Genomic DNA, 21,587 nt, shown 5'->3' with positions numbered 1-21,587 from the left:
CCAGGTTGAGCCATGGAGCAGGCTGAGGCCTGATGTTTTGGGCATGTGGAGTCAGCAGGAGACGTTGCCGTCCACACAGCAGGGGAGCAGCTGGCGCTACTGTCATGTCAGACACTGTTCACACCAGGGTGTCCGGCAGACAGCGGTAATACCCTGTTCCACTACAGTATTGTCATGTCGGACACTGTTCAAACCAGGGTGTCCGGCAGACAGCGGTAATACCCTATTCCACTACAGTATGCTCAGGGACTTTGTTGGGTATTCTGTTCCAGTCGGGATAGGGTTAACCAGGTTGTCATGCTGGCTGAGGGCTGGCCCACGCCCTTGGTCTTTAAATAGTCCGTCCTGACTATAGGCGTCGCCGACTATAGCTTTTGCCTAGTGCTAGCAATACCGGTCAGCAGTGGTGGTTTTGGAGCGTCTGATATCTGGTGCAGTATATCTCTCAGTTGTTCTTTCTCCTATCTGTTATATATATATATTTGGTTGCCCTTGCACATTATTGTATTCCCTTGTGTATTAACGGTGTGGTGTTTCTTTTACCCCTGTCCATACGTATTTGTGGGGTCTGGTGTCTGGTCCCCTCACTGGGTGGAGGGTGGTGGGTTCAGCTTAGGGCTGGACAGGAGACAGGGACAGGGTGGAGGCCCAGGCAGGCACACCTTCAGTGTAAACCCTGGGTTGAGGGACAGACAGGGTTTTCCCTAGTCTGAGGGACACCGCAGGGCTCCCGGGGTTTTAGCCTAAAGTAACCTAGGCATACCATGACAGCTACTGAACCCCACTGACACAGGAGCGAGTGTTTCTATCTGTGCGGACGGCACTTCCAAGCAACAATTGGCTGTGTTGAAGCCCAGGATCAATCATGGAGCAGGCTGAGGCCTACTTGAGGCAAGTTTTATATCGGTTGTACACCACTACTGATTGTAACCATGCTCCACTTATGCCTCTGGCTCTACTGTCTCCAGTATTTCCCCTGGCCTCCAACCCCGCCAGTTGCTGCTCTGAAGTGGCATCTGCACAATCCACACTTTTTCCTGGGTTACAGGGGCTCTATCACGTCAGTGGATCCCCTGATGTGTGTCCGGCAAGGTCTCCTGCTCTGTCCACATTCCCACTACTAGTACTAGTCTGAGGGACACCGCAGGGCTCCCGGGGTTTTAGCCTAAAGTAACCTAGGCATACCATGACATTATAGTCGGCCCAAATACTAAAGTAAGAAAAAAAAAAAAAAAAAAAAAGTATAAGATAGGGGATATAGGGGTTACTTACTATGGATCCTATACTTTCCCTAACCAAGCAGCTGGAGGCTCTATCCATACAGGTCACTGAACTTAGGGGGGCGGTCCAGCAACAAGGCCTGTCAGCTCCTGCAGTACCTGCTGAGGCTGCAGCCAGGGCAGCTGAACCCAAGTTTCCCCTTCCTGAACGATTTGCTGGTGATCGTGGTAAGTTCACGGTTTTTCGTGAATCATGCAAATTGTATTTCCGTATGCGTCCACATTCCTCAGGTAATGAGGCTCAACGCGTGGGCTTGGTGATTTCTTTGCTGAGTGGTGATCCACAGGCTTGGGCCTTTTCACTCCCGTCTGACTCACCGGCATTTGAGTCTGTAGATTTTTTTTTCTCTGCTCTGGGTTCGATCTATGACGATCCGGATAGATTAAACTTAGCAGAGTCTAAGATACGCTCACTACTACAGGGTGAGCGACCAGCTGAGGATTACTGCACGGAATTCCGGCGCTGGGCGGTGGACACGCAGTGGAATGACCCTGCGCTTAGAAGTCAATTTTTGCATGGGGTTTCTGGAAGGGTTAAACAGACTCTCCTAATGTACGAGACTCCCGCCTCTCTGGAGGCTGCGATGGCACTTGTAGTACGCATAGACTGCCGTCTCCGTCAGGGGGCGCTGGTTTCGTTGCCTTCGGGAGGTGGGGGAGTTGTAGGTGAGGTTGCCTCGGGTGAATCCGTGGAACCCATGCAGATCGCTGGTATAGCACAGTCACCGAGTAACAAGCCTAAACGTCCTTGGCACAGAAGGCAGGGGGTTTGTTTTTTTGTGGCAAAGGAGGACATTTTATTAACGCTTGCCCCCTGGTACCTAAGAAGGGCGCGCCGGCGGAAAACTGATAGGCTCAGAGGGTTTGGAGGAGTCTAGTCTGAGCCTTTGTGTATCCTCCGTCATGGTTTCCCAGTGTATGCTCCCTGCTAGGGTAGCACTTGGGGGGCAAATGCTCTCTATTACAGTGTTTGTTGATAGTGGCTCAGCTGCCAATCTCATTGATGAGAGGTTCGTGCATACAGCGGGATTTCCGGTGGAGAAATTGCCGAACCCAATCCGGGTGGTTACCATCAATGCTTCCCCGTTGTCTCAAGGGGAGATCACAGAGTGTGTGTTGGATATACAACTCCACATTGGAGTATTACACTCAGAGCGGGTAACTTGTAAGGTGCTTAGTAACTTACCGGCTCAGATGGTTCTGGGCTTTCCATGGTTGTCAATGCATAATCCTGTTATTGATTGGAAGACCCAGGACATAATTCAGTGGAGCAAGGAGTGTCAGGAGAGGTGCCTGGCTACATGTATTTACGCTTTGACTCCCAGTATCCCGGAGCCGTTGCTGGACTATGCGGATGTATTTTCTGAGAAGGGTTGTTCAGAACTACCACCACATCGCCCCTATGACTGTGCTATTAGGTTGAAACCAGGGGCCAAGTTACCTAAAGCTAGAATGTTTAATATCTCAGGTCCCGAGAGGCTAGCTCTCAAGGAGTACATTGCGGATAGTCTGAGCAAGGGTCATATTAGACCTTCCTCTTCTCCTCTGGCTGCTGGCTTCTTCTTTGTTAAAAAGAAGGATGGCGGTTTACGCCCGTGTCTGGATTTCAGAGAACTCAACCAGATTACGGTTCGTGATCCTTACCCTATGCCACTTATACCCGATTTGTTCAACCAAGTGGTTGGTGCCAAGTGGTTCTCCAAACTGGACCTCAGGGGGGCATACAATCTTATAAGAGTCCGTCAGGGGGATGAGTGGAAGACGGCATTCAATACCCCTGAGGGTCACTTTGAGAGTTTGGTAATGCTGTTTGGGTTGACTATGGCACCGGCGGTCTTTCAACATTTCATAAATGATGTCTTCTCTCATTTGTTGGGGAGATTTGTTATAATTTATCTAGATGACATCCTCATTTTCTCTCGCGACCATGATACACATATAGAGCATGTTAGACAGGTCCTGCAGTTGCTCAGAGAGAACAGGCTCTATGTCAAGCTTGAAAAATGTGTGTTTGTCGTACAGGAGCTACCGTTCTTGGGTTATATAATCTCCGCCTCAGGGTTTAAGATGGACACCGCAAAGGTGCAGGCGGTACTACATTGGGATCGGCCTGATAATCTTAAGGCGCTTCAGCGATTTCTTGGCTTCTCCAATTACTATAGGAAATTTATTAAGAATTTCTCTATGATTGCCAAACCACTTACTGACATGACTGAAAAGGGTACCGACTTTTCTGACTGGTCTGAGCCTGCGGTACAGGCGTTTGAATTTCTCAAGAATAGTTTTGCCTCAGCACCCATTCTGGTGCAGCCCGATGTCTCCTTAGCGTTTGTCGTGGAGGTGGATGCGTCGGAGGTTGGAGTGGGGGCTGTACTGTCTCAGGGCCCATCTTGGGCCAAGTTGCATCCGTGTGCCTACTTCTCCAAGAAGCTGTCGCCTGCGGAGCGTAATTATGATATTGGCAACAGGGAATTGTTTGCCATCAAATTGGCATTTGAGGAGTGGCGACACTTCTTGGAGGGGGCTGTTCATCAGATTACTGTGATAACCGACCATAAGAATTTGCTTTATTTAGAATCTGCTAAGCGCCTGTCCTCCAGACAGGCTCGCTGGGCATTATTCTTCACCCGGTTCAACTTCATTGTTACCTATCGACCTGGTTCGAAGAATATTAAGGCAGACGCTTTATCCAGGTGTTTTCCTGGTGGAGAGTTATGTGAAGAGCCGGTGCCTATTCTCCAAAAGGGTGTGGTGGTATCTGCCATCATGACAGAAATTGAGGCAGAGATTGTGGAGTCTCAGGAGGAGGTACCGCCGGGTTTGCCTGCTAATAAATCTTTTGTGCCACTACATCTACGCTCTAGAGTGTTAGGCGAACATCACGACACGGTACTGGCAGGTCATCCAGGGGTTAAGAGCACTCTGGAACTGGTATCGCGTCGTTTTTGGTGGCCTAAAATCCGGCAGGATGTGGCCTCATATGTGTCTGCCTGTACCACGTGCACACGGGCCAAGACTCCTCGTTCCCTTCCCGCTGGTAGGTTGCAGCCTCTCGGGGTGCCCAGTAAGCCATGGACTGAGATTTCCATGGATTTTATTACAGACTTGCCCGCCTCGGCGGGGAACTCGGTCATTTTGGTAATTGTTGATAGGTTCTCCAAAATGTCACATTTCGTTGCTTTACCATCTTTGCCCAATGCTAAGACTCTTGCTCAGATATTTATTCGCGAGGTGGTCACACTTCATGGTGTCCCGTCTGACATTGTGTCTGATCGAGGTACGCAGTTTGTGGCAAAGTTTTGGAGAGCTTTTTGTTCTCGCCTTGGGATCAAATTATGTCATTCATCGGCTTTCCACCCTCAGTCGAATGGGCAGACTGAGCGGATGAACCAAGACCTGGAGCAATACTTGCGCTGCTTTTTTTCCGACAATCAGGAAGAGTGGTCAGCGTTTCTTCCTCTGGCAGAATTCGCAATAAACAACCATTGCCAGGAATCGTCTGGGGAATCTCCTTTTTTTGTGTATGGTCAACATCCTCAATTTTGTACCTTGCGTCAGGGGTGCTCGGTTGGTGTCCCTGAGGAGGACCAGTTGGGAGCTCAATTGTCATCTGTTTGGAGGAGAGTTAAGCAGCGCTTGTTGAAGGTGGGTTCCAGGTACAAACGGGTGGCTGACTGCAGACATGTGCCAGGTCCGGACCTGTGTGTGGGTGATTGGGTATGGTTATCTACAAGGAACATCAAGCTCAAAATACCGTCACTTAAGTTGGGTCCCAGGTTCATTGGCCCATTTAGGATCTCCGCAGTGATCAACCCCGTGGCATTTCGTTTGGAGTTGCCGGCTGTGTATAAGATTCATAATGTGTTTCACAAAGCATTGCTAAAAAAGGTCGTGGGTTTGGCGAATGGTTCTCCCGGGCCACCACCTCCCGTCTTGGTGGATGGCGCGTTGGAATTTGAGGTGTCCAAAGTGGTGGACTCTAGGGTTGTGCGTCGCACTCTTCAGTACCTGGTCCACTGGCGTGGCTATGGTCCTGAGGAGAGGACATGGGTGCCGGCCTCAGACATTCATGCTGATCAACTGGTTACTATGTTCCATCGTCGATCCGGACAAGCCAGGTCCTCGACATGGTGAGGTTCTGGAGGTCCCTCATAGAAGGCGGGGTACTGTCATGTCGGACACTGTTCACACCAGGGTGTCCGGCAGACAGCGGTAATACCCTATTCCACTACAGTATGCTCAGGGACTTTGTTGGGTATTCTGATCCAGTCGGGATAGGGTTAACCAGGTTGTCATGCTGGCTGAGGGCTGGCCCACGCCCTTGGTCTTTAAATAGTCCGTCCTGACTATGGGCGTCGCCGACTATAGCTTTTGCCTAGTGCTAGCAATACCGGTCAGCAGTGGTGGTTTAGGAGCGTCTGATATCTGGTGCAGTATATCTCTCAGTTGTTCTTTCTCCTATCTGTTATATATATATATTTGGTTGCCCTTGCACATTATTGTATTCCCTTGTGTATTAACGGTGTGGTGTTTCTTTTACCCCTGTCCATACGTATTTGTGGGGTCTGGTGTCTGGTCCCCTCACTGGGTGGAGGGTGGTGGGTTCAGCTTAGGGCTGGACAGGAGACAGGGACAGGGTGGAGGCCCAGGCAGGCACACCTTCAGTGTAAACCCTGGGTTGAGGGACAGACAGGGTTTTCCCTAGTCTGAGGGACACCGCAGGGCTCCCGGGGTTTTAGCCTAAAGTAACCTAGGCATACCATGACAGCTACTGAACCCCACTGACACAGGAGCGAGTGTTTCTATCTGTGCGGATGGCACTTCCAAGCAACAGTTGGCTGTGTTGAAGCCCAGGATCAATCATGGAGCAGGCTGAGGCCTACTTGAGGCAAGTTTTATATCGGTTGTACACCACTACTGATTGTAACCATGCTCCACTTATGCCTCTGGCTCTACTGTCTCCAGTATTTCCCCTGGCCTCCAACCCCGCCAGTTGCTGCTCTGAAGTGGCATCTGCACAATCCACACTTTTTCCTGGGTTACAGGGGCTCTGTCACATCAGTGGATTCCCTGATGTGTGTCCGGCAAGGTCTCCTGCTCTGTCCACATTCCCACTGGACAGAGCAGGAGATCTTGCCGGACACACCCCAGGGAATCCACTGAAGTGACAGAGCCCCTGTAACCCAGGAACAAGTGTGGATTGTGCAGACACCACTTCAGAGCAGCAACTGGTGGGGTTGGAGGCCAGGGGAAATACTGGAGACAGTAGAGCCAGAGGCATAAGTGGAGCACGGTTAAATATCAGTAGTAGTTTGAATGTGGATGGAGCAGGAGACTTTGCCGTCTACACAGCAGGGGAACAGCTGGCGTTTCTGAACCCCACTAACACAGGAGCTAGTGTGTTTTTCTCTGGGAAGACGACACTTCTGAACACCAACTGGTGTTGTTAGAGCCCAGGTTGAGGCATGGAGCAGGCTGAGGGCTGATGTTGGCATGTGGAGGCAGCAGGAGACTTTGCCATCTACACAGCAGGGGAACACCTGGCATTACTGAACCCCACTAACACAGCAGCTAGTGTGTTTTTCTCTGTGAAGACGGCACTTCTGAACACCAACTGGCGTTGTTGGAGCCCAGGATGAGGCATGGAGCAGGCTGAGGGCTGATGTTGTTGGTATGTGGAGGCAGCAGGAGACTTTGCCGTCTACACAGCAGGGGAACAGCTGGCATTACTGAACCCCACTAACACAGGAGCTAGTGTGTTTTTCTCTGTGAAGACGGCACTTCTGAACACCAACTGGCATTGTTGGAGCCCAGGATGAGGCATGGAGCAGGCTGAGGCCTGATGTTGTTGGCATGTGGAGGCAGCAGGAGACTTTGCCGTCTACACAGCAGGGGAACAGATGACGTTACTGAACCCCACTAACACAGGAGCTAGTGTGTTTTTTTCTGTGAAGACGGCACTTCTGAACACCAACTGGCGTTGGAGCCCAGGATCAACCATGGAGCAGGCTGACGCCTGATGTTTTTGGCATGTGGAGGCAGCAGGAGACATTGCCGTCTACACAGCAGGGGAACAGCTGATGTTACTGAACCCCACTAACACAGGAGCTAGTGTGTATTTCTCTGTGAGGACGGCACTTCTGAACACCAACAGGCGTTGTTGGAGCACAGGTTCAATCATGCAGCAGGCGGAGGCGAACTTGCAGCAGGTTTTATATAGGTTGTAGACTACTACTGATTGTAACCGTGCTCCACTATGGCATCTGGCTCCACTGTCTCTAGTATTTCCCCAGGCCTCCAACCCCGCCAGTTACAGCTCAGAAGTGGCGTCTACACAATCCACACTTGTTCCTGTGTAACTGGGGCTCAGTCACATCAGTTGATCCCCTGATGTGTGTCCGGCAAGGTCTCCTGCTCTGTCCTCATTCACAGTACTAGTAATGGGAATGTGGACAGAGCAGGAGACCTTGCCGGACACACATCAAGGGATCAACTGACGTGACTGAGCCCCAGTAACACAAGAACAAGTGTGGATTGTGCAGACACCACTTCTGAGCAGCAACTGGCGGGGTTGGAGGCCAGGCGAAAACTAGAGATAGTGGAGCCACAGGTCTAAGTGGAGCACGGTTAAAAATCAGTAGTAGTTTGAATGTGGATGGAGCAGGAGACTTTGCCGTCCACACAGCAGGGGAGCAGCTGGCATTACTGAACCCCAGTAACACAGGAGCTAGTGTTTATCTCTGTGCAGACGACACTTCTGAGCTACAACTGGCTGTGTTGAAGCCCAGGGATTATAGGTCAGGTGGTAGAAACATGAACACAACAGGAGACCTGGATACTGTTGCCAACCAATAATTTATTCGGGAAGAGGATTGGCAAAATCTGGTGAGATCCAGGCCTTGTTCATTTTCAGAAAAGTAAGCCGGTCAACGTTATCGGAAGATAGTCGTGTGCGACGGTCTGTTAGTACACCACCTGCGGCACTAAAGACGCATTCCGATAATACACTGGCAGCAGGGCAAGCCAGCACCTCCAATGCATGCTGGCTAAGCTCTGGCCATGTATCCAGCTTAGTGACCCAAAACTTGAAGGGGGGAGAGCCATCTGGGAGTACACTAACAGGGCAAGACATGTAGTCTGTCACCATCTGACAAAAACGTTGCCTCCTGCTGACTGGAGCCGTCTGTGATGGTGTAGACAATTGTGGCGGACACACAAAACTTTGCCACATTTGGGCCATAGTGGTCTTGCCTTGTGGTGAGGCGCTGCCTCTGCTCCCTCTTTGTGCTGAGTTTCCTCCACTGCCTCGACACACAGAGCTGCTTTGTAAAGCACTAGCACCACTGCTGTCGGGTGGAATGGAAAACATGATGGACTGCACCAGTGTGTCTTGGTACTCCCGCAGTTTACGCCCCCGGTTCAATGGTGGTATGAGGCTTTGTAAGTTGTCCCGGTAGCGAGGATCTAGGAGGGTGTACACCCAATAATCAGTCGTGTTGAGAATGTGGGCGATGCGGCGGTCATTTCTCAGGCATTGCAGCATGAAATCAACCATGTGCTGCAGACTCCCAACTGCCAAATAAACACTGTCCCCTGCTTGAGGCGTCATTTCTGCCTGCTCTGCATCACCCCACCCTTGCTGTACATACTGACTAGAGGATTGTGTACCTCCCTCCTCTGGAGAGATGTCTTCCTCCTCCATCGACTCCTCCTCATCCTCCTCACAAAGTGTCCCCTGCCTAGGCCTTTGTGAGGAACCCCGTAGCTCAGACTGTCCAGAAGCAGATGGCATTTAGGACTCCTCATCCTCCACCTCTTCCAAAACCTCCTCCCTTAGTGCTTGCAGTGTTTTTGGAAGCAGGCAGATAAGGGGGACAGTTATGCTGACTAGTGCATCATCTGCACTCGCCATCAGCGTGGAATCATCGAAGGCACGCAAAACGAGGCAGATGTCCTTCATAGAGGCCCACTCAGTGGTGCTGAAGTGTGACCGGCGCACAGTGCGACTTGTTTGCGCCTGATGCAGCTGGTACTCCATGACTGCTGCCTGCTGCTCACACAACCGCTCCAACATATGTAACATTGAATTCCACCTGGTGGGTAGGTCACATATGATGCGATGTTCCGGAAGGCGTAATCGGCGCTGCAGAGCAGCAAGGCGTGATCTTGCCGTGCTGGAATGCTGCAAGTGAGTGCACTCTATGCGGACCTTGTGCAGCAGTGCATCAAGATCCGGATAGTCCCTCAGAAAGCTCTGCACGACGAAGTTCAGCACATGTGCCAGACATGGGATGTGAGTGAGGTTGCCTAGGCCAAGAGCTGCCACCAGATTTCGGCCATTGTCACACACTACCAAGCCCGGCTGGAGATTCGCTGGCAGAAACCACACGTCGCTGTCCTGCTTGATGGCATTCCAGAGCTCCTGCGCTGTGTGGCTTTGATTACCCAAAGAAATTAATTTGAGTACGGCCTGTTGACGTTTGGCCATGGCTGTGCTCATATTGGTCGTAACAGGCTCCTGCTGCGCTGTTTCTGAGGAACTTGAGTAGGAGGAGGAGTCAATGTGTACAGACTGGATTCCTGCAATCCGAGGAGTTGGCAGAACACGTACAGCGCCACTCTCCAGATCTGTACCCGGCTCCACAACATTGACCCAATGGGCAGTGAGGGAAAGGTATCGTCCCTGTCCATGGTTACTGGTCCACGCATCAGTGGTCAGGTGGACCTTGCTACTGACGGCATTTAGTAGCGCATGTTGTATTTTTCCCTCCACATGTTTTTGCAGGGCAGGGACAGCTCGCCTGCTGAAATAAAAGCGGCTCGGCACAGTGTATTGTGGGACTGCCAATGCCATCAAGTCCCGGAAGGTGTCTGTCTCCACCAGCCTGAATGACAGCATTTCAAGTGCCAGTAGCTTGGCAATGCCAGCATTCAGAGCTTGTGCTCGGGGATGGTTTGCCGAGTATGGCTCCCTTTTATCCCATGCCTGTGCTACCGATGGCTGTAGAGTGGCCTGGGAGTGTGAGGAGGACTGGGAATGTGGTTCTGTGGGTGGAAGTTCACTGGGTCTCTGGACAACAGTGCCAGAGGTTCTTCCATGGCAATCCTGTGAGGAAGCCAAACCAGCTGTGTGTGAGCTGGAGGAAGAAGCTACAACACGAGCTGAAGAGGTGGTAGGAGGTGCTGTAGGTTGGCCTACGTCTTCAGTGTGTCTCTGTAACTCCACCACGTGCTTGGTCCGCACATGTTTCCACATATTTGTGATATTGAGGTTGCTGACATTTTCCCCTCTTTTGACTTTCTGATGACACAGCTTGCATTTGACAAAGCAAATGTCATCTGCAACTGTGTCATAAAAGGACCACACACTGCAAGTCTTGGGAGCGCCCGTTTTGCCTTTTGAAAGAGGATTGCTCCTACCGGGTGCCGAAGTGGAGGCTACAGGCAACCAAGTCTGCCCCCTCCCTCTCCCTCCTGTTTTGGACATTCGGGGAATCTCTTCTTCAGAGCTGCTCCCACCACCTTCCTGTTCCTCACGCCATGATGGGTCAAGGACCTCATCATCTACACTCCCCTCCTCAAACACCTGCTTCTCCTGGGTTGTCTCACCAGCACCGTACGCACCAGAAAGTGGTAACTGAGTCTCGTCATCATCTGATGCGTACTGAGGTGTGCTGACCATAGGCACTGGCCCACCCGCCTCTTCAGATTCAGAGGGAAAAAGAAGTTGCGCATCACTGCATACTCCCTCTTCTTCACATTCTGGAATGCTGCTTAGCTGGCCCCCTCATTCCAAGCCAACAGATTCAGAGAACAGAAGTAGAGACTGTGATGGCTCCTGTCCAGGGCTCTCTGACTGCCTGGGCACTTTGGAAGGTGGTGAAGAGACAGATGGTTGTTCTTCGGTGCTCTGGCCCTGAGAGGATGTGGAAGTAATTGAAGTCAATGCGTTAGCTGCCATCCATCTGACAACGGCTTCAATTTGTTCCTCCCGCAGCAGTGGGGTACGGTGAGGTCCTACAAAGCTGCGCATAAAGGACTGTTGCCTGCTAAAACTGAGGAATGCAGACTCACTGGTGCCCGCAGCAGGCACAGAATCCCCACGTCTTCTCCCTGCAGAATCCCCACGTCCTCTCCCTGCAGAATCCCCACGTCCTCTCCCTGCAGAATCCCCACGTCCTCTCCCTGCAGAATCCCCACGTCCTCTCCCTGCTGAAACTCCACGCCTATGCCCACGTGCCTTACTCCCTGCCTTCTTCATCTTGCTAGACTAATAAAGATAGGCAGAAAAGTACAAAGGGGGGCTTAGTGTGCTTATTCCTGAACAGCTGGTTACAGGTAGAAGAAACACTAATTTTATGAAGTGTGTGTGTTGACTACACTTTAATAGGAGCTAATGTGGCCTACACAACTTTCAAATGTAGTGTTTTGTGAACTTTATTGTTTTTTTTTTGTGAAAAATAACTAAAAGGATGTGACCAAAGATTTGAAAGTGATAGTATCACCAACTTTTTGGAGCTATTACAATGCAGGCAGGTAACCTATAATGCAAAAGATGAGGCTCCAAAAAAATTGGGTAATACTAATCTGGCTGCAGATGAAGGGCACAAGCCAGAAAAAAAGATTCCTCTATCTACTCCTATATAGTGTTTGCAACCAACCAATGTAGATGGATACAGATGGATGCACACTAATAGAAGAAAAAATGAGCTGCAATTAAAGAAAAATATGTGTGAGGCAGTGACGCACGCTGAGCGGCCTACAACCAGCCGTAGCTGCAGGACACACTACTCAGCGTGAGCTGCACTCACACACAGTCAGAGACCTCTCAGACAGCCGTGAACAGTGCAGCTAAGTGGGCACTAGCACTGAAAGGCTGCAGAAAGGCTCCGCTGTCTACTCCTAGAGTGTTTGCAACCACCGTATATGGATACGGATGGATGCACACTAATAGGAGAAGAAAAAATGAGCTGCAATAAAAGAAAAATGTGTGAGGCAGTGACGCACGCTGAGCGGCCTACATCCAGACGTAGCTGCAGGACACAGTACTCAGCATGAGCTGCACTCACACACAGTCAGAGACCTCTCAGACAGCCGTGAACAGTGCAGCTAAGTGGGCACTAGCACTGAAAGGCTGCAGAAAGGCTCCGCTGTCTACTACTAGTGTTTGCAACCAACGTATATGGATACGGATGGAAGCACACTAGATAGAATTTTTGAAAAATAAGCAGCTCAAAAAGAAAAATATGTATGAGGCAGCAGTGATGCACGCTGGGCGGCCTACAACCAGACGTGGCTGCAGGACCCACTCCACAGCGCGAGCTGCACTCACACAGCCCTTGCAGACAGCTGTGAACACTGCTGCTAGGGAAAAGAAAGCTACAGTGGTGGTTTATGTAGCCTGGTTAAAGCACAATATGTTTTGTAGTATCGCTATTTCTAACTGTCCCTCACAGTCTTCAACAGCAGCCTGTCCCTAACTGAATTCACAGCAGAGTGACCAGAAATGGCTGCGGCGGCGGCTTTTATAGTGCATCATGACATAATTTCAGCAGCCAATCACAGCCATGCCAATAGTTAACATGCCTACATGCCTAACAGGATGTGCCCACACTTCTCAGGATTCCCATTGGCTGAATCAAAGCGACCGGAGTTCATAGCATTATGGAAACTTCCGATTCCGGTATCCGATATGAAAAAAGTATCGGAAGTCAGTATCGGAATTCCGATACAGCTAATATCGGCCGATACCCGATACTTGCGGTATCGGAATGCTCAACACTAGTCACCATACCTTTTCGGGGAGGGGATGCCAGACGGCATCTCCTTACCAAAGAAGCTTATTAGATCTACCACTTAAACACTAGAATCCCTGGTCGTCTCAACAAAAGAAATTATTTAATGCTACATTATTGTTAATTTACCATGGTTTTTTTTTTGTTTTTTTCTCATTCATTCATCATTTTTTAATTAATTTTTTTTGTTTTTGTTTATTTTTCCATTTTTTTTATTCATTCATTTTTCTGTTTGTTTTATACCATAAATATCATGGTTAATGCTTTTAAATTTTGTATAGGACCTGCTTATCTGTAATGTGATATACTATTGTGTTGTGATTGGTTACAATTTTCTATATAGAGATAAGCTGTATATGTACTAGTATGGCTTGGTTAAAGACCGACAAGGTCGAAACGCGTAGCCTCTGTCTGTTATGGCACCTGTGGAGAGCGCACAAGCTATTTGTGCATTTTAATACGTTTTTTGAAACGAAATTGAATTATTCCTAAGACTAGTTTCACACACAGGGACTCTTCTGAGAATAAAACGTTTTTTTGGGGGGCATAGTGTTTTAATGGTGGAAGAGGTTAGCTGTTTTATAATTTTACATTGTTTATACTGTAAAATGAAATGCACTACAAGGACATAATGCTTTGCGCCATTTTGTTGCCATTATAAGTCAGTATTCCTTTTTCAAAATCAGCATGCTCTGTGTACAGTTTTTCTGGTGTTTTGTCCCCATCAGTTTCTTTATAGGACTTCAAAAATGGCAAACATCCTAGTTACAAATGAAGCAAAAAATGCATGTAAAAAAACACATTAAAATTTTCTTAAACTTCATGTCATTTTTCAAGTGCTAAAAAGATACAGAGGTGTGTGAGAGAACACAAAATGCAGAAGTGTGTGAAATCTTCATTCAGATTGCAGTGATTGTAAAGCTTTAACCCCTTTCTGACATCAGACGTACTATCCCGTCCATGGGACCCGGGCCCCTATGCCCATGGACGGGATAGTACGTCAAGCGCAATCAGCGGCGCCCACGTGGTGAGCGCCGCTGATCGCGGCCGGGTGTCAGCTGATTATCACAGCTGACACCCGGCATAATGTGTCAGGGGTGGTCACGGACCGCCTCTGACATGTTAACCCCTTGCACACCGTGATCAAACATGATCGCAGTGTACCGGGGGTTAAAGGGAAGCATCGGCAGGGAGGGGGCTCCCTTCGTGCTTCCCTGAGCCCCCCCACAGCAGCGCAATGTGCAGCGCTGCTGCGGGGGGCTCCTATCCTGCAGGCCCCCGAATCCGACTTCCTCAGTGCCTGCAAAGCGCAGGCATGAGGAAGTCTGCAGCAGTGCCTGTGACAGATCGCTGATCTGTCACAGGACAGTGATGTCCCACCTGGGACTATGTAATAAAGTTAAAAAAAAAGTGTTAAAATAATTTAAAAAAAAATATCCAAATAAATTAGAAAAAAAAATATTCCCCCAATAAATCCATTTTTTGGAAATAAAAAAAAACAAAACAATAAAAGTACACATATTAGGTATCGCTGTGTCCGTAACGACCTGCTCTATAAAACTGTCCCATTAGTTAACCCCTTTATCGAACCCCTTAAAAAATAAAAATAAAAAACGAAGCAAAAAATAATGATTTGTTATCATACCAAACAAAAAGTGCAATAACACGCGATCAAAAAGACGCATATAAATATCCATGGTACCGCTGAAAATGTCATCTTGTCCCACAAAAAATGAGCCACCACACAGCATCATCAGCAAAAAAATAAAAAAGTTATAGCTTGCAGAATAAAGCGATGCAAAAATAATTATTTTTTATATAAAATAGTTTTCATTGCATAAAAGCGCCAAAACATAAAAAAAACCTAAATGAGGTATCGCTGTAACCGTACTGACCCGAAGAATAAAACCGCTTTATCAATTTTACCGCACGCGGAACGGTGTAAACGCACCCCCAAAAGAAATTCATGAAATGCTGGTTTTTGTTCATTCTGCGTACCAAAAATCAGAATAAAAAGCGATCAAAAAATGTCATGTGCCTGAAAATAGTAGCAATAAAAACATCAACTCGTCCCGCAAAAAATAAGACTTCAAATGACTTGGTGGGTCAAGATACGGAAAAATTATAGCTCTCAATATGTGGTGATGCAAAAACTATTTTTACAATAAAAAGCGTCTTTTAGCATGTGACAGCCGCCAAACATAAAAACCCACCATTAATAGTAAATCAAACCCCCGTTATCACGCCCTTAGTTAGGGAAAAATAATAAAATTAAAAGAAAATTGTATTTATTTCCATTTTCCCATTAGGGTTAGGGCTGAGATTAGGGTTAGGGGTGTGTTGGGGTTCGGGTTGGCGTTAGAATTGGGGGTTTCCACTGTTTGGGCACATCAGGTGCTCTCCAAATGCAACATGGCGTCTGATCTCAATTCCAGCCAATTCTGAGTTGAAAAAGTCAAATGGTGCTCCTTCCCTTTCAAGCTCTGCCATGCGCCCAAACAGTGTTTTACCCCCACATGTAGGGTATCAGCCTACTCAGGACAAATTGCAAAACAACTTTTGTTGTCCAATTTCTCCTGTTACCCTTAGGAAAATAAAAAATTGGGGGCAAAAATATCATTTTTGTGGAAAAAAATGATTTTTTTATTTTCACGCCCGGGCGTTATAAACTTCTGTGAAGCACTTGGGGGTTCAAAGTGCTCACCACCATCTAGATAAGTTCCATGGGGGGTCTAGTGTCCAAAATGGGGACACTTGTGGGGAGTTTCAATAGTTTAGGTACATCAGGGGCTCTCCAAACACACATGACACCCGCAGACCATTCCATCAAAGTCTGCATTCCAAAACGTCACTACTTCCCTTTCGAGCCCCGACGTGTGTCCATACAGTAGTTTTCTCCCACATATGGGGTGTCAGCGTACTCAGGACAAATTGGACAACAACTTTTGGGGTTCAATTTCTCCTGTTACCCTTGGGAAAATAAAAAAATTGGGGACTAATTGATCATGTTTGTGGAAAAAATACAATTTTTTTTATTTTCATGCCCGGGCATTATAAACTTCTGTGAAGCCCTTGGGGGTTCAAAGTGCTCACCACACATCTAGATAAGTTCCGTGGGGGGTCTAGTGTCCAAAATGGGGTCATTTGTGGGGAGTTTCAATAGTTTAGGCTGGTTTCACATTTGCACTTTATAGCGCAGCGACGGCCTGCGCATGGCCGCCGCTAAGCCCCGCCCCCTGCTGGCTCCCTGCCCGCCCCTTACGGTCATCGCCGCCTACTAGCGCACATGGACGCTTGCAATCTGCACACCCTATCGTTAGCATAGGGTGCGCAGATCGTGGGCTGGCCGTGCGCTAGCAGGATTTTGCCGTGCGCTGCACACTTTTGAAGGTGCGCCCGTATGCACCAAACGCAGCATGTTGCATTTCGGTGCACACGGCGCACCTTCAAAAGTGCGCAGCGCATGGCAAAATCCTGCTAGCACACGGCCAGCGCACGATCTGCGCACCCTATGCTAAAGATAGGGTGCGCAGTTCGCAAGCGTCCATGTGCACTAGTAAGCGGCGATGACCGGAAGGGGTGGGCAGGGAGCTGGCAGGGGGTGGGGCTTAGCGGCCGCCGTGCGCAGGCCGTCGCTGCGCTATAAAGCGCAAATGTGAAACCGGCCTTAGGTACATCAGGGGCTCTCCAAACGCACGACACCCGCAGACCATTCCATCAAAGTCTGCATTCCAAAACGTCACTACTTCCCTTCCGAGCCCCGACGTGTGCCAACACAATAGTTTTCTCCCACATATGGGGTATCAGCGTACTCAGGACAAATTGGACAACAACTTTTGGGGTCCAATTTCTCCTGTTACCCTTGGGAAAATAAAAAAATTGGGGACTAATTGATCACGTTTGTGGAAAAAATACGATTTTTTTTATTTTCATGCCCGGGCATTATAAACTTCTGTGAAGCCCTTAGGGGTTCAAAATGCTCACCACACATTTAGATAAGTTCCTTAGGGGGTCTATTTTCCAAAATGGGGTCATTTGTGGGGGGTTTCCACTGTTTAAGTACATTAGAGACTCTCCAAAGACAACATGACACCCGCAGACCATTCCATCTAAGTCTGCATTCCAAAACGTCACTACTTCCCTTCCGAGCCCCGACGTGTGCACATACAGTAGTTTTCTCCCACATATGGGATATCAGCGTACTCAGGACAAATTGGACAACTTTTGGGGTCCAATTTCTCCTGGTACCCTTGGGAAAATAAAGAAAATTGGTGACTAAAAGATCATGTTTTTTATTTTCACACCCGGGCGTTATAAGCTTCTGTGAAGCACTGGGGGGTTCAAAGAGCTCACCACACATCTAGATAAGTTCCTTGGGGGGTCTAGTTTCCAAAATGGTGTCATTTGTGGGGGTTTCCACTGTTTTGGTACATCAGGGGTTTTCCAATCGCGACATGGTGTCCGATCTCAATTCCAGCCAAAAACGTCAAATGGCGCTGCTTCCCTTCCGAGCTCTGCCATGCGCCCAAATAGTGGTTTACCCCCACATGTGGGGTATCAGCATACTCAGGACAAATTGCACAATAACTCTTAGGGTCCTGTTACCCTTGGGAAAATAAAAATTGGGGGTGAAAAGATCATTTTTGTGGAAAAAATATGATTTTTTTAATTGTACCTCTGTACGTTATAAACTTCTGTAAAGCCCTTGTGGGTTCAAAGTTCTCACCACATATCTAGATAAGTTCCTTGGGGGGTCTAGTTTCCAAAATGGGGTCACTTGTAGGGGGTTTCCACTGTTTAGGTACATCAGGGGCTCTCCAAACGTGACATGGCGTCCGATCTGAATTCCAGCCAATTTTGCATTGAAAAAGTCAAACGGCGCTCCTTCCCTTCTGAGCTCTGCCATGCACCGAAACAGTGGTTCCCCCCCACATATCAGGTATCAGCGTACTCAGAACAAATAGCACAATAACTTTTGCAGTCCAATTTCTCCTGTTACCCTTGGTAAAATAAAAAAATTGAACCTGAAATATTTTTTTTTTGTGAAAAAAAGTTAGATGTTCATTTTTTTTAAATATTCACAAAATTCCTGTGACGCACCTAAAGGGTTAATAAACTTCTTAAATGTAGTTTTGAACACCTTGAGGGGTGAAGTTTTTAGAATGGTGTCACTTTTGGGTATTTTCTATCATATAGACCCCTATAAGTGGCTTCAAATGTGATGTGGTCCGTAAAAATAAAATGGTGTTGCAAAAATGAGAAATCGCTGGTCAATTTTTAACCTTTATAACTTCCTAACAAAAAAAACTTTTGGTTCCAAAATTGTGCTGATGTAAAGTAAACATGTGGGAAGTGTTACTTATCAAGTTTTTTGTGTGCCGTATCTCTGTGATTTAAGGGCATAAAAATTCAAAGTTGGAAAATTGCGAAATTTTCACCAAATTTCCATTTTTTTCACAATAAACACAAGTTATTTGAATGACATTTTACCTCTATCATGAATTACAATATGTCACGAGAAAACAATGTCAGAATCACCGGGATCCATGGAAGCGTTCCAGAGTTATGACCTCATAAAGGGACAGTGGTCAGAATTGTAAAAATTGGCCCGGTCATGAACGTGCAAACCACCCTTGGGGTTGAAGGGGTTAATATTATCTAGATATTTTCAATGTGTTCAATGTACAAAATATGTTATTTGAAAATAAACCTTTTAAACGTGTTAGATCTTATAAATAAAGTAGCTAGAATTTTTTTGGGGGGGAAGGGACACAGGAATTCATCAAGGTAGTCTTATAGTCAAACCTAGCTGTATAATAAAAGTAACTAGAGATAGAATGACATACTCATGATTATGGCAAATTTTGATTATTTTAGTGATCAAGTGCTAAAAGTAACACCTCGGACAGACCAGCAAGTGCAGCATCTACAGGATGTATTAATACAATGGCGGGTAAGAATATATTATATTTGTATTTCCTGCAGTTACACAGAAATAATGGTAGATTCACAGCAACCAGATTTGTTGCAGAAAATTATTTTTCTGTCATCTAAAGCTACATTCTCATGGGTTTTTGGCAATTTTTTTTATGGTGCACAATTTTGATAAAATGCAACCTATATTACTTAATTGGTGCAGAAATAATGGGTAACTTCATAATATACATATTGGGCCCAATTCACCAAAGCTTTTACTCCAGAATTCTAGCGTAAAAGCTTTGAAAAGTCTCAAAATTTAGGCATAACTCAGAGTTTTTGCAATATTTGGCATGTTCTCATCAGTTTCTCCCTTTTCTGACAGAGGCAGAACTGGGTTTGGATGGGGGCATGGTGGGGGGAGTGATGCCACATCTCATCCAATTCATGACAAGCTGTGGCAATGCTATGCTACAAATCTCACTCCAGTTTCAAGCTGAAGGGAGATTTCAGGTGTAGGGCACGGTGGTGCACCTCACTTGTCAGACACTCCAAATATATGAAGAGGCATGAATCAGGAGATTCTGACTTTAGCATGACCCATCATTAAGACTGGCGTGAATTGGGCCCATTGTGTCTATTTGTGAATCTTAATTTCCTAAATTTTCCATATTTAAAAAAATTATTTTATACATAAAAATGTATTTTGAGTATCAATAAGAATATTGATTTGCAGAGAACTGAGTTTGAGTCACATTTCCTAAATTTCATGGTTCCACACAACTTCAAAAATTTAGCGATTCAATTTGCAATTTGCAAACATTAAAAATTACTTGCCGATACCATTCTCCACACTGCTAAAGCATCAGAGAGCAGACTAATGATGTTTTGCATGGTAATGCTGGCTTCCCAATAAAATAACATGCAGCTGTGATATCTAGCAGATTATCATACCTAGTACATTGGTGGTCAGTATCTCGGCCCTCACAGATCAGTGGGTCCCAGTCGGGTGCGAGACTGGGATTTGGTTTCCATCTCCATGTTACCATGGGTAGATGACATATGCATACAATATTGAAATTTCAGTCTCTTTGAGTATTGCACAAATTTATTTGCTGCAAATTGAATTTTTGGGGAAAATTCAGCAAAGATGTCAAGTTGGAATTTCAAACGATCTGCTCCTCTCTAATCATAAACCATGCAGTAAGATAGAAGATCTCCCATGTATTTTCTTTTAATAAAATGTGTCTGTATACTGTATTTGCATGTGATGTAGTGTGAGTGTATCTAATCTACAGCTGCTTTCTCTAGTGTCCAATGCGTTCTTCTCTTCTGTGTGACATCGTCTTTCTACAAAATCTGATGGTCACACAATGCTCTTCATATCTCGAAAGTGACTTGTACAATGCAAGCCTATGTAGCAGCTATTAATCATATACAAGATCATTCACAGTTTCCTATGTTACAGAAATGTAATGTATATGTAAAAATTAGATGTGGCTTCATATGTCATGGTAGAAAAAAACAGAAGAAGCCAGCTCACCAGTAAGCAGAAGCAGTATCACGGAGTTCCGTACAGACCAACGTCAGGAAATCAGAAAAAAGAAGTGTGGCTCCAGCTGCATGGAATTTTTCTTTATTAAATGAAGTAAAATGGACACATCATAAGACGCTCCATATGATGTGTCAATTTTACTTCATTTAATAAAGAAGAATTCCATGCAGCTGGAGCCACACTTCTTTTTTCTGATTTCCTGACGTTGGTCTATACGGAGCTCTGTGATACTGCTTCTGCTTACTGGTGAGCTGACTTCTTCCGTTATTTTCTACCATTGCACAGTCTGATTGCCGTGCCCCCAGTTTTTCTCTCCATCCAAAATGAGTATTATTGCATTGCACAACCCACCAGTCTTGGAACTTTGTTATGTATTAAAAGGTGCAACATGGCCACGGATATCATGAAAGATCGATCCAAAAAAGCCGCACAGGTGTTCTCAAGTCAGCTGTCACGGTCCTGTTAAGGTCGGCGTGCAGCCACCACTGAGCAAGGACTGACCCACACTGCAGAGGGGCCCGGGGTCAGACATGGCCGGATAGTTCAAGGAAACAGGACCTGGAGAAGCTAGAGTCAGTGAGCAGTGAAGGACCTACGGTCATGTGACCACAAGTGGGCGGGGCTTAGCGTCCTGCTATCAGAGATAGGCAGAACACTAATACAGGAATTCTCAAAGTCAGACAAACCGGTTCATACACAGAGATAACAGTAAAGTACCAGGGATGAGACAGAACGGAGAGTCGGGGCCAAGCAGAGATCCAAACCAAACAGACATAGAAGGTACCAAGCAGAATCCAACAAGCAGTATCCAGAGAACAGACCGAGTCATACACAGAGTATCAGATAAACAAGAACACCTCACAAACACACTCAGGGGTCACCACACTATGCCAAGGGCGAAAGTATAACTGATGGGGATGGGAGCATCCTGAGGCTATAAGAAGCTATTCCAGAACCAGGGAGAGGCCACATTCATAAGCCCCAGGTGTGCAGGTAAGCCTGCACTGGGATCACAACCTTTAACCCCAGAAATGCCAGTCA

The 21,587-nt window shown here is 47.0% G+C and overlaps 1 protein-coding gene across 1 annotated transcript in view; it reads left to right on the top strand.

Moving 5' to 3' along the window:
• LOC141067757 (carboxypeptidase O-like) overlaps window positions 1-21,587 on the top strand; it is a 340,782-nt gene that overhangs the window by 18,999 nt on the left and 300,196 nt on the right. The window contains exon 2 of the mRNA XM_073558228.1: window positions 18,953-19,028. Coding sequence (XP_073414329.1) covers window positions 18,953-19,028 — 76 coding nt within the window. The remainder of the gene's footprint in view (window positions 1-18,952; window positions 19,029-21,587) is intronic.

This window comes from Dendrobates tinctorius, unplaced genomic scaffold, assembly GCF_039654945.1.
Source record: "Dendrobates tinctorius isolate UK_male_01 unplaced genomic scaffold, ASM3965494v1 ptg000254l, whole genome shotgun sequence".
NCBI lineage: Eukaryota > Metazoa > Chordata > Amphibia > Anura > Dendrobatidae > Dendrobates > Dendrobates tinctorius.
This window is presented reverse-complemented; position numbering and strand designations above follow the sequence as displayed.